The sequence below is a fragment of the Apteryx rowi genome, unplaced genomic scaffold (assembly GCF_003343035.1).
Source record: "Apteryx rowi isolate R43461 unplaced genomic scaffold, aptRow1 scaffold_0, whole genome shotgun sequence".
NCBI lineage: Eukaryota > Metazoa > Chordata > Aves > Apterygiformes > Apterygidae > Apteryx > Apteryx rowi.
The window spans coordinates 11,427,779-11,452,446 of NW_020447195.1; the positions used below are offsets into that span (position 1 = coordinate 11,427,779).

Below are 24,668 nucleotides of genomic sequence, written 5' to 3' on the forward strand. Positions count from 1 at the left end.
CCATGGCTGCTCCGGCCGCAGAGGAGCGGGGCCCCCGGCACCAGCCCGCCTTGGCCTCCGCAGAGAGCACGGCACCACACATAAATACAGACATACAGATAACAAAAATAGCATTAGAGTATTCACAAATGAATTAAAAACTACTCGGATATTTACAGCAGAGCGCGGGCGGTATGTACACAGCGACATGCCCGCGAGGACAGCCCGGGTCTCCTACGAACAAGAGGTTGCTGCAGAAGCCAAAACTTCAGCTTAATAATTTGCGGCGCCTCTGTGGCTCCCGAGCCCCGGCAGCAGCCGGGGGCAAACGGGGAGAAGCCAGGCCCCCCCCCCCCCCCCCCCCCCCCCCCCCCCCCCCCCCCCCCAAGCAAGCCGGGGTGAGCCGGGACGGGCACGGCCACCTCCTAGCTAGGAAGAGGGCAGTGGCAAGCGGCTTTGCCAGCCCCCAGTGCTGCCTCCCCAAGAGGCTCCCGGCCCTTCTCGCTGGGCCCGGGGCGGCGGGAGGGAGCCTTCGCCCCCTGCCCTCGCTCCCTGCCTCCCTCGGGGTCGCTCTCCCGCAGAGCCGGCCGCGGGCCGGGGCGGTGCTGCTCCTGCTGCCCTGCCTATGTTTGCTCCCCGGGCGCGGGGAGGAGCGCCGGCCTGGCCCGGGCGGCTACGCGGAGCTGCCGCGGGGAGAGGCCTGGGCCGCGGGGGCAGGCGCAGCCCCGCTCYCCTCCGCCCCCTCGCTATTTATTCCTGCGCTTGCTGGAAGTTACTGGGGATGGTGCCAGCCGGGCAGCTCTCCCGGGAGCCCCTCGTGCCGCCAGGGCGTCCTCCCTTTCCTGCCCCGGCGCCTGCGCCGTCCTCCTCGCCCCGGCTGGGCACTGCGGCCAGGGAACGCGCGCTCCCTGCCCGCCGGCCCAGCCCCAACGCGAGAGCGAAGCAAAGAGCGGGGCCCTGGAGGAGCGAGCGTGGGCAGGGCAGGACGGGGGGCACCTGGGAGGCCCCACAGCAATCTACATTCAGAGGAGGAGGAGGAGGAGGAGGATCCCTTCCCACCGGGCACAGCCCTGGGCCTGACATGCGTTCCTGGCTACACACCTGAGACCGGGCCTCAGCTCCCAGCAGCTGGCGCCAGAGGAGAACAGGCACAAGAACGTAACCTGGAAAGGGGCTTTGGGACAGACGGGCCGGTTCAGAGCCGCCTGCCATCGGCCTCTGCAGCACTCACCCTTCCCCGCGGCTCCCTCCCGGTGGGCACGTGGCTTCCCGGCAAGCTGCACGGCAGCGCTGGGAGCAGCTTCGCCCAGAGGAAGCCGCGGGAGAGGAGTGCTGCAGGGCCGGCAGAGCTCGGCACCGTCCTCCTCGGCCGCCGGCCTCTTCCYGCGCCCCGGTCCGGCGGCTGCCGCAGAGCAGCAGCCCGGTGCAGTGCTGGGAGCTGCCGCGCAGGTGCTGAGCCCGCGAGCCGCAGCCACGGCACGCGCACAGGAGGGGTCTCAGAGCCTGGACCCTTGCTCTGGCTAGGGAACCTTATATTAGTGAGACATCTACACACACGCACGCACTCACACATGCAAAAATAAGTCTGTTTATTCTCCTCAAAGTGATGTAGAGGGCCCTGCAGGGCTGGGACACCTTCTAGCCAGTACTGCCCCCAGCTGCCTGGATCCCCCCAGCGCTGGGAGCCGTCGGCTGAAGTGCTGCATCGGTCTCAGCGCCTTTAAAACACAAYGGAACGGTAAGTAAGAGGGGCTACAAGAAAAGGAGCTGGCGGCACTGGGAAGAGAGCTCCGTGGAGCAGGGCAGCTGCCCYGGGAGGTGGCGGGGGTCTGCCCCCTGCGACGGTGACGGTGCTGGGGAGCGGAGTGTAGTGGATGTTGCGGTGAAGGTGCAGCTGTCCTGGCGACGGGAGGACTCGGTGTCGGGTCACTTGCGGCTCAGCAGAGATCCCAGCAGAAGCACTCCTGCCACGGTCGCCCCAGTCAGGAGCCATTTGTTGAAGGTCTCCTGGCCCTTCCTCATCTCGGCAGCAGCATCATTCCCGTAGAGGTCCACAAACCGCTCCTGCGGGGGAAGAGAAGGAGCAGTGAGCAGAGGGCCTGGGAGAGCACACAGAGCRGGGCCGCTGCCCTGAGCGGCTGACGGCGGCCGGCCCGGGCTGCTCCCAAAGCGCTGCTCGCACGYGGCCTCGCGGGTGCTCGGGGCTCGCTTTCTCCCATCAGCTCTCACTGGCAGCACCGGCAGGCTTCAAAGGCTGGGCGGTGGGAGCAGAGCAGAGGCAGGAGGGATACCCCTGCCAGCAGGGACAGGAGCACTTGGCAGGGACAGGGATACCCCTGCTCCGGGCAGGGACAGGAGCACTTGGTGGTGTTCCCACCCTTGCGCTGGGGTGCTCAGGGCTGCGCTTCCCACCGCCTACCACGGTGAAGGGCTCTCCTGGCCGCACGGAGAAGGGCTGTCTCCTGGGACAAGCAGCTTTAGGYCGTCTGCTCCGCGAGGCTGGAGATGGCCGAGACATCCTGCACGTGCCACCTTGCGGTCACACAGATCTGCAGGATGCTCAYAGCGTCTCTGGGCTATGCTGGGGGCCTTCCTCCAGCCGCCTCGGTCTCTCTGCTGCCTTCTGCGGCTTTTTCCTTCTCCATGGTTCAGGAGAGGGAGATGCAAGGGGAAGGAGCAGGAAGGTCCAGGGCTGTCAGGCTCCTGCAGGCGGGAACGCAGTGGTGGGGACAGAGCCTTGCGCTTCCCTGCTCTGAATCATGCACACAGGGTGAAGGGGGAAGCACAGGACCAGTCATGAGAGAAGCAGATGCCAGAAGGGATTTGCGAGGAGAACACGAGGGCAGGGCAGAAGATGCACCACGTGCTCTAGGCTCTCTAAAATTAGCATCAAAGTGTGATAGAAATCATCGCAGCAAGAAAAAGCTGGGCTTTATTCCGCTGCCGAGGTCGGAGGGAGCAGCAGTACAGTTGGTGCCTACGGTTACAGCACGAGCACAGACCACGTCTCCCCACGGCTTCCAGGCCGAGCGCAGATCCTCCCGCCTCCCTTTCCCTGCAGCCAGATCCCGGCAAGACCAACGCTCCCGCGGCCCTGGCCGCTGCGGGTTGCTTCACCACATGCTCTGGATTTCGCATTTCAGTTTCACGAGTCATCGCTGCGAAGCCAGCCATTCCGGTCGAGAAATTCCTGCCTTCCCCAGAGTTTCAGGAGACGGGGCCAAACACGAGGCCCAGCCAGGAATGCAGTCACTCCAGACTTGCCCGTCTGAGCTGACCTCCTCCCCCAGCCCTTCATCTCTGGCGACGGCGAAAACCGGGCAGATTTAACAGTGCCACTGTGCAGCAGATTGTCACAGCCCTTCTCTCCGCCGAGGGAGGCAGGAAGGCAGCAGTGGGGTGGCCGGATGGCCAGCAGGCTCAAGGAGCAAGCAGAAGGTGCAGGCTTGGACTGAGGGAGAGAAGAGCGCAGGCCCCAGGACCGAACCTCTCCCGCGCCCCCGGAGAGGCGCTCCGGGAGCGCACCTGCACCCTCCCGGTGCCCACGCAGCTCCGCGGGCCCGGCTGCCAACCTGTGCCCCCAGGGACGGGGCAACGCGCCCCAGCGAGCCTCCCCGCGCCCCAGAGCTGGCGCCTCGGCCGCGAGCGCGCAGGCGGCGTGCCGCAGGGCTGGCGACGCGAGAACCGGCGCGGGCTCAAGCCCTGACACACCTCCGCGGCCGCGCCGAGGCCGGGGCCTCCCTCTTCCCCCCAGGCACCAAGGCACCCGGCCCTTCTCGGCGCAGGGAAGCCTCGCAGCCCGGAGAGCCGCTCCACCAGCGCTCCGCCAGCGAAGCACAATGCTGGCTGCAGGCCATGGGTGGAGAGGGCGGCCTCGCTGCTCAACAGGTTCTTCCAACACAGGCCGGCGGCCCAGGTGGTTTAACGACGCTACTAAATAGAAAACTCACCCGAGTCTATGGGAACCATTTCACTTAAATGGCTACTAAACGTTTGCTTTTGAGTCTGCGCAGCTAAGCGGGAAGCCAGCATTCCYGGGACCTGGTTGTCCATCACAGACCTCGGACCATCATGAGGTTAACTGCTCAGGCCCAAGGGCCGCACACTGTTTGCAGTGAAAGGAGGGATCCAAGTTCAACGACCGGGCAGACGACACAAAGGAAAGAACTTTACACCCCAGCGACTCCGAGGTTTATCAGAGCCCAGCAGGAACGCRGGGTTACAGAGAGCTGGAGCTGCGCGACTCTGGCCTCAGGGATCGCTTCCAGCTCAGCGGGCCAGAGAGCAGGACAGTTCAGCCTAACTTTGTTTTCTTTCGCTAAGCAAGCAGGCCCTCCTCCCCGCCACGGCACCAAGCACACGGTGAGACCCTGCCAGCGCCGTGCGCCTCCATCCCAAGGGACGGCTGCTCTCCCGAGAGCCCTTGGGAGAAGCTTGCAGCCAGGCTCCCGGCTCGGGGCCCGCTCTCCCAGGAGCCTGGYTGTATTGCACCTAGAGCCCATCTTCCCAGCAAGGTCCCCTGTTCCCCGATAAATAAATGCAGTTCCAGTAATCCGGCTGCTCTGGGAAAGCAGAGATAAGCCCAGCTGACGCCATGCCTTGCCACGGCCTCCGCGGAGGCAGGGGCAGCACCTCGCCCGGGGTCTGCCCCAGCCCGCTGCTCTGCAGGGAGCTGCCTCCCCTCCTGCTCACGGCCCCCGCGACACCCACGTCGAGCGATGGCTGCTGCCACGGGATCCACAGGGGGGGTCAGTGTCCCTCATCACCAACACCAAGAAGCTCTTTAGGCAATTGCCTCTCTGTTGCTATTTGAAAAAGTAGTGCCGGTCCCCTAGTCCCCACAGAATAACCCCTCGGCCCGTTCCTGCACCGTCCCGGCTTGCAGAGCATCCCCTCGCCTTGCCACAGGCCTGCAGGTGCGCGCTCGCACACAGCCTTTCGCAGCAAGGGGTGCCACAAGCAGGCACACAGCAAGCTGCCAGGCGGCTGGGCTGCGTCCCTCTCCTCTGCCACAGACCTTTCCGCCCACGGAGCAGCTCCTGAGGCTTGTGACTTCACCCCCAAAGCTGTCTGATCACCTCAGAGCATGGCCTCCTCACGYAGCTCTTACCAAGACGGATGCTGACTGGCGCCTGGGTAAGCCTCTTACACATGAAGATGTAAAAGGATCCCTTTTCCAGAGGGGTAAGGGAAAAGGGGGATTTGCAAGGGCAAACCTTTCTTCTTCGCACTACGTACAAGCAGTCCGTGGGCTTTGCAACCCCTGCCCCAGCAGCACCTCCTCCACCACCCGGCTGTCTCAGACCCTCTCAGCGCAGCATCCTTTGTCCCACAGCTATCGACCCCCGCAGCAGGGGAACGAGCGTTTTAATAACAGCCCAGGTGATCTCTGTATTTCAGCACCCGCCCCTGCCCCATCCATTCTGCTGTCCTTCAAAGCTCCTCTCTGCCTTCTGTGAAGCACTGTCTGCAGTATCTCATGACTTCCCTGACCGCCTTCCGCCCCTGCTGTAAGGGGATACTAGCGGACCCCAGGGAGAGGGTACTCTGGCAACAGGCGCTCCTGCCAGCTCACCGCGGGGCCCGTCACTATTACAGCCTYGCTCAAAGTTTTGTTCAGGAGCATGACAACTGTTCCCGCGATCCCCATCACCTACAAAGCGCAGCAGAAGGCCGATAGTTTCCCACCAGGCCTGCCAGCTGGCACGGGCTCTGCAGAGGTGTTGTGTTGCATCCCGGCTCCGTTGTTGGAGGAACAGACAGGCCCCCGAGTCGCACACAGATGCCGCCCAGAGAAGAAGGTGAGGGCTCCTGCCCCTTTCCCCAGCCCTCCCCGGGCAGGCTCTCTCCGGGAGGAGGACGGCGTGGCCAGCACTTGCCTTTGCTGTAGCTCCCCCCCTTAAGACACTGCCGTTCTGCCAACAGTAAACACCTATGCTTTGGAGAGCTGACAGCACCCCCGCTTCGTAGGGCTGTTTAAAATGCCTTAATGGCATCCATTTAAACACGAAGGAGGGTGATTGCCAGCTTGCTTCTCAGTCCTTGGCCCAGGAAGAAGGTCGAGGAGCCATAGAATAGCAAGTGATTTACTGCAGGAGATGGATGGAAGGCGATTCCAAACCCAAGGAGGGGATATTTTTAATTACGGCACAGGAAATCTTTCTGCTGATACATGGTGACAAGCAGCAGAGCAGTGACAGAACATGGCAAGCGGCAGCAAACTGAGAGCAGGCTGGTGAGGACACAGGAGAACCGGGGCACGCGTACGTACAGAAAACACAGGCTTGTCCAAAAATGCCTGGTTCTGGAGTACCTTCACTGCCCAAATAATATCCCTCCATACCGGGACCTTCGTTCCCTCCCAGGGAAGGCACTGGCCTTTGAGGCAAGTCCAGGCATTCACAGCAACTGATGCTGCGGCAGCAACGCTCAGCCTGCAGGAGGGATGCTGTACACATTCCAGGTTCCCCAGAAAAAGCCCTATTGCTTGGATATTCATGGAAGTCTGCCCCCCAAGCTACACGCCAAACACACCCAACACCTCTGCCACCTCTCCTCAGTTTCTCCTGCGCATCCGAGGAGCCATCCCCACCTCACCGGAGCGCTCCCAGGAACGCTGCTGTGGCAGAAGGGGCCGCACAGCCGTTCCTTCCGCGGAGCGGCTGACGACCGCGGCCCAGCACGCGGCTCCCACCACCGGGCTGCCCTCGGCGGGAGCTGCCTCGCAGGGCAGTACGGAGCGGGGAAGCCCAGGCGAAGGCCGGGCTGGCTGCTCGCCACAGCCTGGCCAGGGCAGGGGCATCCCCGCGCGCTCCCTGCCACTGCCACTGCCTCAGCTCCTGCGCCCAGGATCCGGTGCTTCGTTCCTAGTGGGACCAACCACAAAACTGAGCATGGGAAGAGGGGGGCTGGGGAAAGTCATCTGGACGATTCTCTCGGTCTGCACCTGGGAAACCCACGGAAGGGTAAAACGTATCCCCACGCCTGCCAGGCGCTGCCCAAGCCCCCACCACCCCTTCCACAGCCCCGAGAGGAGGCGCAGCTGCGGGGCAAGGGCTGGGAAGCCCACAAAACCGCGCTGCCCCGCTGCAGAGTCTCCTTGCGGGGGGGGGGGGGGTAAGATGCACTTTCCTTGGGGCTCCTCAACCAGCACCAAGTGCTCAAGAAGGGAAGTCAAAAGAAATGGGCTCTTCTGCTTGGTACGGCAGCACTAAGGCACCTTCTCCTGCAGCAGCAGAGGCCGGCACCCGGAGAGGGCCCCCACAACGAGTGCAGGGGACGGGGAGGACACGCAGCCCGGGGCGGGGGGGGGGCCCATGGGGGCCAGCACTGGATCCTCTGTGCTACCTTTGCAACGGTATGTGCCCTGGAGCTTGGGGAAAGCCGGTTCCAAGAAGCATGTTTTGAGGCCCTTAGTTCTAAGAAAAGGAAGCGTTTGCTGAACAAGAGATAAATGGCACGGGGTGAATCGAGAGCTATCGGGTGCTACAGGCGGAGAAGAGCACAAGAGCCCGGCGCGGGAAGGGAGGGGAGGGGACGCAAACCCCTCTCCTTCCTGCAGGAAGGGAGCAGCAGCTGTTGGAGATGCAGCTGCAGGCTGCCCAGGACCCGCTGACATGAGCCTTTTCCTTCCTTGGGGCAATCGTCCCGAGAAGCCACCGATAGCTTAGTGACTGCAGAACTACACGCACAGATGTGTCCCCTGGGAATAGCTCAGCGATCCCAGAAGAGGAGGAGTGGGAAAACAGGCAAAAGCATCCTATCTCCCTATCCTGGGAGCAGGCTGAAGGTTAGGGAAAGGCAGCTTGCTCAGTTCCCACACCACCCCGTGCCTCGACTGCTCTGCACCTGAAGCCCAGCACGCCGAGTACTGATTTTGACCTCTCTGTCCCTGTGTTTGGGATCTCAGGCTTGCCCGGACATGTCCAGATATTTCTGGCCTCCCCCAGTCACCTTTATCTGAGAGGAAATATTTGGAATTCCTGAGTTGCTCAAAAGGAGGACTCTGGTAGCAACAGTGCGTCACTGTCTCAATTGCCCTCTTTGTGTGCCTGCGCAGGCCTCCGCCACCCCCAGACGGGACAGGCTGTTCCACCACAGGCTCTGAACACCCGCCACATCCCCTTCCCCACCCCCGGGTGACAGGCGCATCCGAGAGGAGGATGCTGTGATGCCGGCGATGGGGAAACAGCAAGAGGTTATGCCTACATGAAAGGCAATCCCTAGGTTTCGCTTCTCCTCCTCCAGTGCTGGTGAAGGACATAACACTTCCCTGCCTGAGCCTACAGCCGCATTTGCTGCGGCGGCTTCCTCCCAGCTACGCATGCCGCTCTCCAGAGAGACAGGGTACCTAGAGCCCCAGATTCCCAATCCACACTCCACCGGCACCGTTTGCCACGCAGAGCAGGGGCAGGCGAGGTTCTGCAGTGCTGAGAGCCTCCTGCCTGTGCACCAGCTGCCCAAAGACTCTCAAGGCACCTAATGCAATCTAAACAAACACACAAACCGTAGCGGACAACCATTTATTCCAACCACTTCAAGATGCAGTCACCTCTGAGGGGAAATGCAGCAGCTACCCAAACACTGATCAGCGGTGTTACGTGGCAGCGTAGCAGATAGAAAACAGGACTGTGCCTGACCAAAAGCGCTCGCTGTCTCATGTGGAAGAYTAGATTTATCAGACGCAAGGTTTAGCTGGGACAGTGTCCACATCCTGTCCCGAAAGCAGCAAGGGGAAGACCCGAGGTTTCAGCCTGTTGCTGGTATCCATATCAGAGCTTCAGCTGGTTTCATTCACCAGCACCAGCTGAAACACCACGAGCAGCCTGAGCAGGAGGGATATTAGTTGCTAGATCCTATTCAGGGCAAGTGAAGCAGACCAAGTTCCTCTTTCAGGATAAGCTGCTACATTTAGGGAAAGAGGATTCAGTAAGTAACACTGAACCATGAAGGCAGGTGAAGGAAGCAGATGCAAGCAATTAATCCCCATCTGGTCTGTTCTGAGCCAGGGCAGAGAGGAAAGAGGAGGAAGCTGGCTGCTAGGGGAACGCAGGAGCTTGGGCACTCAAGGCTTCCCTTGCATGGAAAAGTGAAGGGTCTGGAGGTCACTTAGATACCAGCCTGAAGCTCTGAATAGCAGAAAAGGAGAGCTGGGCTCTAACTAGCCTAGTAACGGTGAACCAGTGGCACTCGGTCCAACTTCAACACTGAGACCGACTGACTCTAGCAGGAGCTACAGAGCTTCACTCTACACTTGATACCTGGCCCAAAAGGGTCTCCACTGCCATCACAGCCCCCTCTCCAGCAGGCAGAGACAGGGAGACTCATTGCAGGATCTCCTTGTGCTCAGGGAGGAGACGGCAGAGCTCAGCGGAGGAGCCCAGACCTTTCGCACCCAACGCCCCACGGAGAGGGAGCCGGCCCAGACCGAGCGCGGCACCTCTCCCCGCACCGTGCGGCGCCGTTCCTGCTCCATAAGCAATGCCAGCACCAGCTTGTGAGAGGGGAACCGTTCTGAGACGGTAACTGCACACAGCACCAGCTGCACATAACGTCTCCCACCCAGATTCCCACCGACGAGTGCGTCTGCTTGGGAAACACGCTTCCATATAAGAGCGTTTACCTTTTGAGACAGACACCCACGGCAACAGTTCAGCGCATACAAAAGACTTCCCGTGCAAGAATCTTAAGTGCTTTACCAAAAATTAGTCAGCTCTCCAAAGCCTCCTGCAGAGTAAGTCAATATTATTCCCAGATGCATCAAGAGAGGTGCAAAGAGGTTAAGTGATTTGCCTAGAGTTGCATAAAAGTCAGCAGCGTGATCCGCAGCATCTGACTCCCAGTCCACATGTTCTAGTCATGAGGCAATGTTTCACTTGAAAACAAGGCGCTCTGTTTCTGTTACACCTTAGCAGTAACACAGCTGTAGTTACGGTTAAGAGGTCTAACATCAGCCACCGGCCAGGCTTGGACTCGTTTGCATGAACAGACATTTGTTAATGAGATGCTGGGAACAGTTTTGTGCCGAGAGAAGTGAGAGAAGCATGGAAAAAGAAAGGCGGCAGCACAGTGCAGACCAAAACAAAGCCCTACATCGACAGCAACCTGTTCCCAGAGCCCCTTCGGGCTGCCAGCTCACCACATGGGACTGGCATGTACAAACCTGTAGGTGAAGCACAGTAGGGAAAAGGCAGCTGAGATCTTTCAGAAAAACTGAAAACAGAAATATTCCCTAGGCTGCCACTGAAATCCTGTAAACACAGTGCAGCGCATCCCTGTGTGACTACTAAAGCACAGGAGACCCCCTCCTGGAGGTCCTCTCCCTGCCCTGCTCCACCAGAGGATCCAACCTCCCCCGGCTCCTGCACACGAACATGGCCCTAACCCAACCCTAACCCTGCCTCGAGCGCAGTCCCTAAAGGGGTACGGCAGTGACACCCGAACACGGCCACGCCAGCCACGCTGCACCGCGGGAGCCCTGGGACCGGGAGGACAAYGCGACCCCCCGCCTCAGGCATGTCGCGCCAAGGAAATGTGCCGTCTAAGGCGGAGGACTCGGGCTCTGAGCTGCTCCCGCTCCAGGCTCCAGCCCCGCTGCTCCACCTCGGGGCGGCTGGGATGGGGTGGGAGCGGCACTGGGACAGCGGCGCTGGCTCGCAGGTGCCAGTGCTCCCCACCGGCTCGCACCGTCATGCAGACGGCGACCTCCGGGGAAGCAGCTGGTCGATCTCCATGACAGTGGCAGGGCCGCGGCTCCGCCAGGCCTGTGYGCAGGAACCTGCGACCGAGGGGTGTAGCCACGCTCCGAAAAGGGCTAAATAAGCACGGCCCCACCTCTCCTCCCACCCCAAGCGGCCACACGCTAAGCCTGCGAGCTGCTTGGTTCCAGCCGGCGTYGGGAACGGCACAGATGCTGCCCCCGTTGCGTTAGCCCGGGCATCGGGGCGGAAGTCGAACAAACAGGACTTCAGCACGKAGGAGAGCCAGAGCCAGCCCTTTTCCAAGCAGAAGCAAACCTTCACTAGCACGTTCCAGCCTTAATCCTCACCGCGGCAGCGTCCTGTCAAACTGGTTTCATCACCATCTCCAGGGAACCTACAACAGCCCCACACCATTCAGCACAATTTCAGCATTTTCCAAATCCATGAAAGGGGCTACGATGACAGCTGTAACCCTCTTCCCTATCCCAGGGGACTGCTGTGTACAGCAACAGACTGGAGAGAAGGGAATTGCTCCGTTTCAGAAATCTGCTGAAACATTAATGTGTATTAAAGCAAGAGATGGTGTGAATGACTAATCTGTTTGCATCCACCTTTCATCAGTGATTCTCCCAGAACTAGCTGGGTTGAGGACTCCCAGAGGTGCTGAAGCCTAGACCAGCATCGGGCACGCTCGGGAGGGCAGGCAAAGAGCCCTCAGCACAAAGGCACAGCGAAGAACACGCAGGCTGAGCCGGATCCACTCAAGAGATTAGCACCTGCTGGGAATGGGATTGTTTTCCAAAGGGCATTAAATGGAATAGTCCGAGGAAAGACGGTCTCTCTGATGCTTCTCCCCACCGGACAGATGGTGTCTGAGCCCCAACCGGCAGAACGGTCTGCCTGCCTTTGTGCGAGGGGCACGCTCTGGGGGCAGGGGCAAGACTCCTGCTTTAATTTCACGGTTAAGCGAAGCCTGCGATGCTGGGGAGCCCGAGCGACTTAGCGAGCCTGGTGCGTAACGCAAGCACCTCTCCAGGGTCCACCGTGCCCGTGACACTCYGGGAACAAAGCTCAGTTTTCACCTYGTCATAACTTTTCCCAAACGTTACACAGCTCCTGTGCAATCAGGCSCTTGTGTAACTATGGGGAAACCTGTGCTAGGGGACACTTTGTGCTTACGTGCACCCGAGTGCAAGCTCAGACGAGAGTTCCCTCTTTTCCAGGGGCAGAGTTGGGGGGTCCTTATAGCTCTCACCAGCCGTTAGCCAGACCGTGAGCCTTACTCCAATCCCACTTTCCTGAAAAGCCGGCATTACCAGACTCTTTCTGAACGAGCCTGGGTGCAGGGACATCCCGGTTCTTCTTCCCCAGGGGAGGTGGGTCACTGGGACGGGCACACTGGTTCTCCTGCCTCAGGARCCACTTGCTCTCCAGCATCCCAGAGGAACACCAGCCAAATCTCACCACTTCCCACCTCAGCCCAAGGGTCTCACAAGGCTGCTATAATGCTTCCATGCTGCTTGAATGAAAAAGGGGAAAGGGTGGAGGTACAGGAAGAGGAAGATGTGCTCATTCTGTTTTCACTTCCTGTTAGTCCATATTAAGCCTCCAATGATTCAGCGCGTGAAGTCGCTTTTAGCAAAATCCTTGCTGACTTGAGGGGAGGAAGCAGCACAGGGAGCTGAGGCAGCAAATGCAAGGGAACAGTGTGGCACAAGGAGGAGACTGCGCTCTGCTCTGGGCTCCCCCAAACACGCTGTTGCATGAAATAATCACTTGCTGCTGCACTGGAAGCTTCCGCAGGAGGTCAGTTGTTCTAGTAAAAGAAATCAACTCTCCCGACAAGTTCAATACACTTGTGAGCTGTACCATTACAGGATGGAAGCACTTACAACACTGGTATGACTGCTGACTTATGGGTAGCAACATCTCATTTTCTTAATTCGTAAGTTATATGTCACCCAGAAAATACCCAGGGCCACATACACACCCAGCTTCCACATCCCTGGCCCAAAATACGAGCCAGCTAGCCACGAGTTATACATACAGCACACCAGTCACGTACCGCCACCAGCCTCTCCTCTTGCATAAGAACGCTTGTAGGATCCCCAACCCCTTTCAGCACAAACGATRACAAAAAGCACAGAGATGGGCAAATGGGACCAGGATCGTTCCAGAACTAGCAAAGCRCAGACCACTGTCCCGCTGCCCACTCCTACCAAGCGCGGAGTTAGCTGCATTCAAACAAAATCCACCGAGGGTTACGCGAGAGCCTCGGCCTCTGCCTTCTGCTTTCTGCAGAGCCCTTCACCCTGCGTCGGAAAGGAAAACTCTTCCGCTCTCCTTCGAGAAGTGGCCACCAGGTCACCAGTGCCGACAGCCCATTCCAGCAGCTCCCTTCTCTCACACGTACAGTCCTACCTCCAGCAAACAGGTCCCGGCACAGGCAGCACATGCTGCTTTGACGCTGGCAAGGCCCTACAAGACTCTGCTCATCAGCCCCCTTCCACCCCTCCCAGCATGGAGCAGCTCCCGTGTGGAAGCCTTCTGCTCTCACTCAAAACTCCTACATGTTGCCAAGTTGTCATGTTTTGGAGTATTTGATTTCAGTCTTAAGAGCACCTGGCTGGCAGCGATACAGGGCAGAGCGAACCTGGCTGCTCCTTGTTCTCGGTCAGAGYGAGCCCCGAGCGGGGGGACACCTGCCTCGCTCATCCTAACCTCAGGACCGCGGCTGCGAAGGGAAGGGGGAGCCCCGGACCCGTCCTGGGCAGGCAGCCCCGGCAGAAACGATGGTCTGAGCTCTCGCCGAGGCCGGCCCCTCCTCCACAAGAGGCTCTTCATCTCAAGGGCTAATCTCCCCGAGCAGGATACTGATGCCAGAAGCTAGCTACTAATTGGATCTACTTAAGTCAGAAGCTATGTCTGCAGACACAGCTGAAACACAAGCTTGAGCAGGAAGGAGGATAATGCAATAAATTCAAGCAGCTCTCCCCAAGGGAATCAAACAGACCCCTGAAACTTCCCTCTTCTCAAACAGAGCTTATTACCCTTCCTTGGGCACGCTGTGCCAACGCAGGGACAAACAGCTATCGAAATAGCAACCACTATAATGTCTGCTGAAATGCAGCTAGTAGGTTCAACACCATGCTCATCCGACTCCCTGCTCCCATTAGCAGGGGGAAGAAAGACCAGCACAGCACAACGTTCAAATAATCCCAGTGGCCGCAGGAACCTCTCTGGTTAATGCTCTGAATTCTGTCCGCTCCTCCCTCCCTCGCTACCCTCGAGGCAGGCAGCAGCACTGAGTGCACTGGGTTTCCCATTAAAGAGATCCTGAGAGACAGCACTGGGCTGGTACACGTGAGCACGTGTCCGAGAGAAGACACGGGCGGATGGAGATGCTGGCTGCATGGAGGAGCTGCACGGGGCATTTCCGCCTGGAGGCAGTCCTTCCCAGTACTGCTCAGCCCTTGCCTTTTTTTTTTTTTTTTCTTTCTAACTAAATTAAACATGAGAATAAAATAAGCAAAATACCTAAAAATAAAAAAATAAAGTGAGCGTTTCTACAGCACAACTAGGTCACAGCTCCCTGGCATGTGAGCCGTGGCAGCCTGAGCTCTGCCTCTCGAGCCTCCTGGGTTCGAAACTGCCATCTCTGAAGACGTTCCCCTCCTGAAACCCACACCTGCTCCCCGGTAGCCCCAGCTGGAGCCATCTGTTAACGGCTTTGCCTCCCAACAGCTCTCCGCACCCTCACTCAGCCCGAGCTGTTTTGCCTGTGTGGCAAAGCGCAACCTTTCTTCCCACCTGAATGCTGCGACAATATACAAACACCCTGGAGGAGCAAACCGAAGCTGCCCTGGTGCATCCAGGAAAACCCCCACTTCCCTCTTCACCGGCACGCCAAAGCCCACGGCAGAGAGCTCGCGCGCCTCTCTAGTAAGTGCGCCCTTTAACTTTAACGTTGAGTGTCTCAAGGACGTTTAGTAGCTTGACTTTGGGGAGGTTTTGCACCGGCAAATACCACCCTGCACGTCCGGCCAGGCAGGCAGCAGGGAGGCTGGGAAAAAACGCTCAGCTTCCCTCTCCAAGGACAGGGCAGCAAATCAAGGAGTGCCCTGGCACAGAGGGACACTGTTTCCCTTTCATGCCTCTATTATCAGCGTTAATCTTTAGTCATTCAGAACAATAGTGTTTAAGGGTAACATCCCTCTCGGGAGGGCGGAGGAGGAGAGCTAGTTGCTCTGCTGCCGCTCAGAGGCAGCGGCCACCCCACAGGGAATACCTCGGCACTGAGTCACGCCAGGAGGCCTGTCCACACCGGTGGCGTTTCCCCACTGCCGTCAGGGTCACCAGAGGGGAGAGGAGCAGCCCCTCTTCTGCTGCCGTGTGGGAGCTCACGGCTCAGCCCTTCCCTCTTGGTTCAGCAGCTCTGCTGCGCTGCCACAGCGCCTGTCCGTCCCTTCCCCCACCTCTCTCTAGTTCCTCCTGGGAATACTCCGGCTTCTCAGTTAGTGGGGAAACAGCTACTAGAGACTCCTTGTAACGTCAGGATAGGGCTATTCTTCCAGCCTTCAACAGCTTGGTAAAAATCAAAGGAGAGAAGCCTAAGCAAAGGCCTTGAAACATCACACCACCCTTCAGCCTGTACCACACTAGTGCCTGGTGTGGGCTGCACGTATATCGCCTTTCTTGGAGATAAACCAGGTATGTAAACCATACAGGAGCTTTACATAGTTTTCACCCAGAAATCAAATGCAGCTGAGCACCCTGGACATGTCAGAGAACTGCAGTTTCCACAGTGGAAATGAGATCATTGCTCCTTCCCACCCCTTCTGCCAAGGCCTGCCAGCTCATCGCGGCCGAGACGGGCAGCGCTCAGGCAGCGCCCCAGACACCCGTTTCAAACAGGAGCCGGAGATGATCACAAGACTAACGTTATCAAGAGCAGCTGTGAACACACAACAGTAAAAAACAGTTTGTTAGTTATGCGACAGTTTTGTTTTTTTTTTTAAATGATACTTGGTTGTTTGAATTAAAAAAGAAAATCTCTCTAGAGAAGTACTTGACAAACTGGAGTTCTCACAGGCTCCCCTGGGAGGGAAGGAAACGTTATCCGCTTTGCTGCAAGGCCCAGGGGTTAAGTGGGCTGCTCTGAGTCACAGCGCGGCAGTGACGGAACAGGAGCCGATCAGGAGCTCTGCCTTCCAGGCGCCTGCTCTAATCACAGATCTCAGAAGTGTAATCAAACTGCACCACACACGGAGAGGCAGCGAGGAAAACAGAGAGGGCCCCAAAGCAAGAACCGAGTCGGCGGGGTGAGGAATCAAGCTCTGAAAATGTGTCTTTCCATCTTTCACTTTCTAGTGGCAGGAATGCTGCTGCTGGGCCGGGACAGGAAGCAGCAGTGGAAGTCATTCCAAAGGCATTTCCTGGAGAGCACGACAGCAGCCTCCCAGCGCCCAGGCAGCTTGGGAAGCTGCCAGAAAGCTGCGCGCAGAGCAGAGATCTCACACGGTCCCCTCAGCCACAACGCAGCTACCTGCGACTAGCCAGGCTGTCCTGCCCCACGAGAGAGCCCGAGCCGGGATCCTGCAGAAAACGATAATCACGCGAGCAGCTCCTGGCGCCAGGGGAACGTTCAGTGCTACAGAGGGACACAAGGGACTCGGCTGGCAGGGAGAAGAATATTTTTTCATCACAAGCAGGTGGTGACAATGGGGACATCATCTCAGCTGCAAAGGACATGTACCATAAAACCATTACAGAGGACAGAGTAAAAAACTATAGCTCAGATAAGCTTTGCAGACCACCAGCTGGGCTTCATCTTTGACACAGCAAAGAGCATCCTTTGGTTATCTCCACCCACTTCCTAGCGCACAGTCGGCTTTGCTATGTGCTGACCCAAATTTGAAAGCGATGGCTTTGATCTAGAAGGGGAGCAATAGTGCCAGGATGCCCCAGAAACTCAGTTAATACTCACTCAGGTGATGCCAGAACGGCAAAGCTCTGGAAAACACCATTCTCCCCAGAGGTAGCTCATTTCCCACACAGTGCAACAGGCGCCTCTTCAACACACGCCATGGACACCTAGTGCTGGAGTTTCTTTCAATATCTCAGAACACAGCGGCAGCAGAATTCAAACTTGCACTAATCTCAGACTGCCCAGAAAGCTTGAACCAGCAAGACCTGAGGTTCATAGGGCAGCCAGGATCTGCTAGATAATGTGGTGGTTGCAAGGGGCAGGATTGTCCAGAATATCTGGACAAGTGGATTTGGGACTCTTCATTTGCATAAATATGAGGTATTCAGTGGAGAGTCTACATTTAAAGTCTATTGTTAGTCTAACCTCCAGCAAACATTGCATTACAAACTGGTGGCACGGGAGGGAGAGGCTCAGCCTCCCAGACAAGTTATGAGCAGCAAGGTGTAGTAGCCACAGGTGTGGGCACAAGGTCAAAAACCATTTCTGAAGAGCTGAGAATCAAAGTCTAGCTCCAAACCTGAAACCATTCAGAAGGCTGGAACTAGAACACAGGACGAAATCCCAGCCTGTCATATGATACAGCCTGAGTCACTTCCCATCATTCAAGAAAAATATTAAAAAACTAGAAAATGAGTTTGCTATATTGACATCTAAGGGTTTTCCCCAAACAGAACCACAAGCCTCCATTCCACTGCAGAACACCACAACATGTACAGCCCAGGACGCTCTGCTCTGCGTGGCAAGGGGACTGCCGAGAGCTCGGGATTCACAGGACCAACAGGGCAAGTAGCTCCAGCCAGGCCGTCCTCCTTCAGTCCTGTCCAGTTTGTCAGGATTCAGATGTTACAGACCAGCGACAAAGATGCTGCATGCTTTCCGTCCCGGCCTGACACAGACCCTTGTTGCTGGTCCCTATCACACGCTCTGCAAACAAGAAAACCTTTGCCTCTGTGTCCACAGACCTGTCTCCAAGCTCCCACAGAACACTATTTAAACCCCACTCTGAACGTAGATCTAGCCTTCAAGGAAGGACTGTCGTCCCCCCGGAGGGTCACAACTGGACAAGGCACTTTTGATACGTCTCTGTAAGGTGCAGAGCAGAACTACTGCTCAGTTTCCTTTCTCAAACATATTAAGCATGGTCAACACATCTCTGCTTGCCAGGCTCTCCAGCGCACCTTGTGTTTCCCCCTCCTGTGTTCCCTCTCACCAGATTTGTTTTCTGCAATTCCTTTGATCACTACTGGGTTCACTGTTTAAAGTTTACAGCTAGTGAAATTTGGTCCTGGTCAAAGTAGTTGCTGCAGGAAAATGTCCTATTCAGTTTTGGTGGCTCACACAGGCAGCAACTCTCTCCAGCCCAGGGCTGGTTATTAAATCCCCACCTTAGTTTTTTGTTTGCTTGTTTGTTTTCCCAGTGGCAGTTTGTTTCCCAGACTGGGGAAAGGAGAGGAAACAAAGGTACAGCCAGTAAACAGGACAAAATAGACCCATGTTGATATCAGGTAGCAGGATTTACCATTTTTCTCAAGAAAATGGTTTCTTAAGAAAACTGTTACAGCACAGCACACAGCAGCTGTAATAGTCCTCTCCACAGGCAAACCTGCACTCCAGTAGCCATCCTGCACTTTCTTTTGTTCCACCTCTCTTCGCTGATGGAGAACGAAACAAAGTCTTTGTACGTCAGCAGACTCTACGATACTTCTAATGGTACTGCGCTGCTTCCCCCTCTCAGAAAGGCTTTCCAGGAAGCGAAATGCTGCAGTGCTCCAGAACGCAAACCACCTGGTCTTTGCCAAGAGTAGGCCTGCCAGAACTTGCATCCTTCTCCTTGGGACTTGCCTGCTGCACCTCTCAGCAAGCTTTGTTTGAATGGACCAATATAACAGCTCAGACACATTGAATGGGAGCCATAACCCTGGGCAAACAGGGCTGCAGGAGAGGGACTCTGTCACAGTAAGTACAGGGTGACACTCTTCTTCAAGGGAGAAATAAATGGCATCAGGCCAACGCTTTTCTCTCTGCAGCTGGAATCATGCTAGCACGAAGCAGAGCATCCCCATGCATGCACCGCACACGAGGCACTCAGGAGCTCTTATGGCCCCCGTGCGCTACTACCCAGCGCCAGCCCTTCGCCAAGGGTGGCACAGCTGCCCTGCAAGGAGGACTGTAGTGAAACTCGAGTCCACGCAAAAGCTACAGCAGAGAAGTCAAAAAAGCACCAGTCGGGTTCTGCAACAGGCTGGCAGCAGCCACGCTCCTCCGCCCTGCCCGGGTGCCTGGTGTGCGGGACCCCCTCCAGCGCACGGCCCCTGCCACTCTACCTAGCTTCCTTTCAGCTACCAGCACAACCCAGGCAGCGGAGTCAGAAGCCCCATTCAAGGTTACAAGCACAGCGCAAAGCTGCTCCCCAGGGTGGGAAACACGGCTAACAGAGATCTTCAAAGCGAGAGCTGGTGGGCGGGTCAGACGGAGAGCAGTCCTGACCCTTCTGCAATCTGCTGAACAAATATTTGCTCCAAACAATGAATTTAGAGACAGACACAAAAAAATGAAGAGTCTTAACTGTGATAGTTCGTTGGGGGTGGGGAACAGAGGGAGGAGGTATTTTATTCCCCACAAGCAGGGACTAGTGATTTTCCACCAGTGATTTAATCTAAATCCCCCAGAGAGTTCATTTACAAAAAATCAGATTGCATTATCGCCTAGGTCTCCAGGATACAACCCAATCCGTCACTAACAGCAACAGCCACACCAGCATGGAAACCTCAGTTTGATCACTCAATTCCAAGACTAATCTGTGGCTTTAAAAGCCAAAGCTGGAGGGAGGGGGGAAGAACGCAGCATTTGGCCAGGGTTATCTACTCGATGAGAGAGCTAATGGGCCAGACACAGCCTGCTGAAATGGCCAGCAGACCCTGGGTTATTAATCGAAACGAAGCTCCTCCGCCTGAGCAGCCCCACCCAGGCAGTGCCCCGGGCAGCCACATTCCAGGAATTCCTGCGCCCTGGGTGTACCAACTCCCTCTCCCTGGGTGCACCCACTCGCTCCTTCTCCAGGGTCCCCGGCAGAGCCAGCCAGGCCGAGCCGGCACAAGGAGCTGCTGAGCTCCGAGGGGCTCCTGTGGGTCACCTCTACCAGAAGGGTGTACAGCATAAAGCCAGGCTTAGAGGCTCCCGTCCCCTCCTSACATCTGCAGGGGTCTTGTGATGGACTGCTGCTGACAACTGCCAAGCTGAATATGCCTCAAAGACCTTAGCTTACCAACATGCAAAGAAAGCAATTCTCCACCATTTAAATGCTAATAATTGACACAGTGAACTCTTTCCAGTGGGCACTAGTAAAGGTTACATCAGCAGGGAATCGCTAAGACCCAGAAGTAGAAGCAAGAAGAAAACTCAAACATCTGTAGGCCATATACCTCCCGCTGGCAGAGTCCCATGCAGCACTGCACCGACAGACCAGGCATTTCAAGAATGCTTCCTGAAGAAATGCTTATTCATGTTAATACATAACCATTGCAAGCGTACGCGACTTGCTGCTCTGGGCAGCTGGGAACATTGCTCCAAGCCAAGTACGAAGCAGCTGAAGATTTAGCAGCTCCCCGGCACAGAGCTGGCCACACACCTCAGCTCTGGCTTGCACCACACCAGCTCCAACCGCCCTGAGATGGGCCCAAAAGGGGCTGCCCCCAACAGCCCCCTGACAAAGGCTCACAGCAAGAGTCACTTCACCAGCGAACACAGCAGAAGGCAAAGTCCTGTCTTTAGAATGAAGAAGTAGCTGTTACCCCACCAGATCGCAAGGCCGACCCTTGGGAGTGCTGTGTGCTCACAGGAGAGGAAGCTCCACTCCCTACTGTTAAATGACACCAGGAACATGCCCAAGAACAAGAGCTCCCATTTGAAAGACAAGTTTGGATGACACTTGATTCCCAAAGGCTCTTGGAAAACTGCCTTTTATGTAACATCCAAGGAGAAGGCAAAGAAACAGGGATGAAGGAGGACAAGTCTAGATAAAAATTCCTTTTGTTTCATCACAGTGGACTGACCCTCTTGTGGCAAAGCATTAAGAACATAGAGGGCAAGGCCAGGTACCCGTTTATCTCCTTGCATGATCTAGAACATGTGCTAGCGTATACACCGCAGTGAGCTGCTACCATGCTTTAGTTTGACTAGTACCACTGATGGTCTTGAATGAGTAGGACACAGGGAGCTACCCCCACAGGAGAGAAGAGTTCTTACCCATCCGCCATTCTCTTGGATCCAGGGGTCTAGATGGTCGGTCAAGTACGTGGTCATCCAAGATACAACGCGTCCAACCAATACCCGCATCTCCTTGTCAACGCTCTCCACACACAACGCCCCTCCGAAGGAGAAGAAAGCCACGATGCGACCCCAGTTCACTCCGTCCCGGAAGAGTTCGTTCACCACCTGCTCAAAGCTCTGATACGCCGTGCCAGGGGTGATGTGGAGCTGGGAAGTGAGGTCACTGAAAGCTCTCCGGTACCTCAACTCAAATTCATCTCCCGCCTCTCTCAGTGCCTGCCTCACGTCAGCTGCTTGAACAATTTCATGGACTTCGAGGCTGCTCCTGTGCACAGCGGCTCCGTTCACTATGTGGCTAGCAGGGGGGTGCCAGGACGGGCTCCCATTAAGGACACCGGCCATCCCAGCCTCTACCGCAAAATCAGTCCTGTTCTCATCCTCTTCCTCGAGCTGACTCCAGCTGTATCCCTTCTGTGAGAGCTTGTAGGAAACAAAGTCAATCACTAATTCCCGGTTACTGCTGGACATTTTCACACTAGGGAAACTCTCAATGAGTCCATGGTCCAGAGCACAAGCAGATCAACACACTTAGCAGGTCCTGACTCCACTCTTCCTCAGGATTGATGAAAACATCTGACCTCTGCACAGACTAATGCCAGAGGAAAGAAAAGAGAGGCAAAGAAATGGTTAACATTCCAGCTTTTTAGATGCATTCATGCCATTAACATCAATAGCTTATCATTAGACTGAGATCATCAGGCATCTCCGCAGCTGGATTTAAGCTGCACTGTGAGCTGACAGCCATACCCCCTGCTGTGAAACCAAGCTAAACCCCAAAGGGATCCCCAGCTTGCTCCAAGCAACCCCCCGCCCTCCGGCCCCCGGCTCCGGGATCTCACCGGACGCAGGCACCGCCAGGCAGGCCGGCTGCAGGCAGGCCGAGGCGGCAGCTCTGCCTCTGCCTCTGCCCGGGCGGCAGGCCGGCCCCGGCCACGCTCCGCCAGTCCCGGAGCGCCGCGGAAGCAGCGCCGCCCCCCCCCCCCGGCCCGCCCGCCCGTTAAAGGGGCCGGGCCCCCCCCCCCCCCTCCGCGGTATTGCCCAGCGGTGACAACAGCCACGCAGCCGCCTGCTCAGGCCACCGGTGGTGGTTCCCGGTGGTCAGAGCTGCCCCGAGCTGGGCCGGCAGACGCCCGTGCAGGGGCCTGGTTTCCCGTCCCCAGGGATTAGCTTGGCTGGGTACCACGGCTCCCAGGTGCACCAYGGTGCAAGCTGAATGCAGCTGCCACTGCCATCAAATCCCTGCTGCCTCCCAAATGGCCAGAAACAGTCCCCAATTTTCCCGAAATCCCAGCAAAAATAGCCTTACTCTCCCTCAGGCAAAACAGGAAAAGTTAAGGGGAAAAAAGGTTCAAAATATCCTTTAAGAGGAGAAGATAAAGAGTGCATGAAGTCTGTTTAGGAGTTCTAGCACTGTAGCTGCAGAAGAAGGAACGCACAGGGTTACAAGTCAGTGCCACCCTTTACAGTTTTCAGTATAGCCCTGAAATACTGCATTACAAAAAGCACACCCAGTAATAAAACAKGGACAGAAACAACCCCAAAGAAAGTCTTCTAAATATATCAGTCTGCCAGCTACTATACTCAGATGGAACCACCACTGCCTCTAGAATAAAAGGAATTTATGATGTTATTTAAACTGTCAGAGGTCTCCATAATCAAAACTCTGAATATACTCCTTCCACAGAGCTAAATCTCCCACTCCCCAAAGAAGGCACTAGGTATTTTAGTCACTGGCAGACTCCACATCCATCTCAAGGCTCTTTACTCAATGCATTTTTCCAGAACTCATTTTTACTGGAGTCAGCTTCTCCCAGCTCCATTCCTACTCTGCACTAGAGCCTGCAAGGAGAGGCAGAACAAGGTTGCTTCCCTTTAATCTCCCTTTTCACAAGGATYTGTAACAATAGGCAGGATGCACTGGTCCCCCATCAGGATGTGGGCTGAAGAGAGAGCGTGTCTGTGTTTCTGTACTCACCCCCTAGAGAAAAACTGCCGGGAGAAAGCTCTGGGCTGGGAAATCTCAGCTCACTTCGTCTGCTGGACCAGCTGCATTTGAGAGAGTTTGGATTAAAGTAATTTGACACTGCAAGGAGGCAGCTCCCCGGCCCTCCCACAACGCTTTCCATCCCGCCCCCTGCCATTCTCGCCCCAGCCCCGTGCTAACCATGGCGGCTCTCCCCAGTCCTGCAGGGACCTGCGGGTTGCAGGGGTTCTTATCTCCAGAGCTGAGGCTTTCTGCTCTTTCAAGTTTCACTTGAGCTTTGTCAGTCACAGCAGCCTTAGAGGGACCCAGACTCAGGGATGAGTGCCAGAAGAGCCAAGATTTAGTCTGCTTTTTCAAAGACAGATAATCAAGTATAGGAACTATGAAGAAACCAGGAGTCACCGCTCTGTTTGAAGCAGGAGTGTCCTAAGCTCTTGCTGGTTTGCATGTTGCACAAATTGGGGTTTCTGTGCAACCTTTTTTTTGCTAAAACCTGGACAGCGAGTCAGGTGTAGCATAAGAGGAAAGAATGGGTCACAGGTAACAGCTGAAGAGCAGGATCTAATCTCTCAGCAGATCAACTCTAAGAACGATAGCATTATTCATCAACTCTGTGATCTGTATCACTAGGAGGGAGGAATGCCATAAAGAGCAATAGAAACCGCATAGCAGTTGACATACCTTCCAGCAGATCTCGCATATTTGTTGAGGGGCGGAAACAAAACGCAAGCGAACCACAGAGGAGGTGGATGAGCCTCACCGGGCTCCCCCGTGACTTACTGGGATGAACGGCCCCGGTTTAACAACGCCCCCGCCTCCAGGCAGGCCTCAGCCAAACAAAGGGCATTCCCGCCCGGCCGGGCTGCGAGGCGCGTCCTCCCGCCCGCCACCGCCGTCCTGGCGAGCGCAAGCCGTGGCGATCGCAGCCCGCCCGGTGCCCGTGACACCGGGCCGCGGGGGCTGCCGGTGCCCAGCCCCGTTTCCTCACGGCTGGGGRAGCAATTCCTGGTGCTCGCTGCTATTAGCAACGAGCTACTGCAGCCTCCGCCTCAGCCCGGTACCGAGCCGGCGCCAGCTCGGACCGGGCAGCAGCAAGGGGGAGGCCGTCTTTGCGCCCACCCCCCCCCGGCCGCCGTAGCCGCCCCTCCCGGCCGCCGTAGCCGGCTGGGCGGGGCCGGGCGGCGCACGGGGCCCGAGCACGAGGGCCGCCACGGGGCCCGCGAGGACGGGGCCCACGCTGCCCGCCCCTCGCCCGCCAGCCAATCAAACGCCAGGAAAGCCCTGCAGGGCGGGGCCTGGAGGCGGGCGCTCCCATTGGCTGAGCCGCGCGTCGCTCACGGCCTGCCCCACTCCGCCCCTCACCTCAGCGGCCGGTGGAGGGCCTGGGCTTTTCCCCTTCGCCGGTCCCGCGGGCCCGGCTGGCAGCGCAGCAAGAGGTCGCGGGGAGCCCCGCCGGGCCTGAGCCCSCTCAGCAGCCCCCGGGCCCCTTCTTCATCGCCCGCCAGGCGGCCGCCGCGCTCCTGGGCCGCGCCGGGGGGGTGCGGTAGGGTGGGAGGGGGCAAAGAGGGGGCGGTGCGCACGCGCAGTGCGCCGCGAGCCTGGGCGGGGAACAGCGCGCATGCGCAGGAAGGCGGGGCAGGACTGTCCGTTATACGGGGGGAGGAGAGCGGGAGGATGCGCGCTCGGG

General features: G+C 57.3%; 1 protein-coding gene across 4 annotated transcripts; it reads right to left on the minus strand.

The window, feature by feature from the left end:
• Window positions 1-1,551: 1,551 nt before the first annotated feature.
• On the minus strand, window positions 1,552-24,509 carry BCL2L1 (BCL2 like 1). 4 transcript variants are annotated; one of them, XM_026065702.1, is made up of 5 exons: window positions 23,663-24,116; window positions 23,162-23,326; window positions 22,973-23,043; window positions 20,914-21,586; window positions 1,552-2,043 (listed from the first exon to the last, which is right to left on the minus strand). In XM_026065702.1, the coding sequence occupies exons 4-5, from the start codon at window positions 21,463-21,465 to the stop codon at window positions 1,906-1,908; spliced, it is 690 nt and encodes a 229-aa protein (XP_025921487.1). In that variant the 5' UTR covers window positions 21,466-21,586; window positions 22,973-23,043; window positions 23,162-23,326; window positions 23,663-24,116; the 3' UTR covers window positions 1,552-1,905. The 4 variants fall into 4 exon arrangements, with proteins under 4 accessions (XP_025921487.1, XP_025921403.1, XP_025921326.1 ...); XM_026065618.1 differs by lacking the exons at window positions 23,162-23,326; window positions 23,663-24,116 and adding an exon at window positions 24,344-24,509; XM_026065541.1 differs by lacking the exon at window positions 23,162-23,326.
• Window positions 24,510-24,668: the final 159 nt, after the last annotated feature.

Bases quoted from the DNA above. Each gene is read 5' to 3' on its own strand.
- BCL2L1 (XM_026065618.1), bottom strand. From the start codon at position 21,465: ATGTCCAGCAGTAACCGGGAATTAGTGATTGACTTTGTTTCCTACAAG. The intron at 2,044-20,913 runs GTAAGAACTCTT...CTTCCCCCGCAG, and splicing joins TCCAAGAGAATGGCGGATGG to GAGCGGTTTGTGGACCTCTA.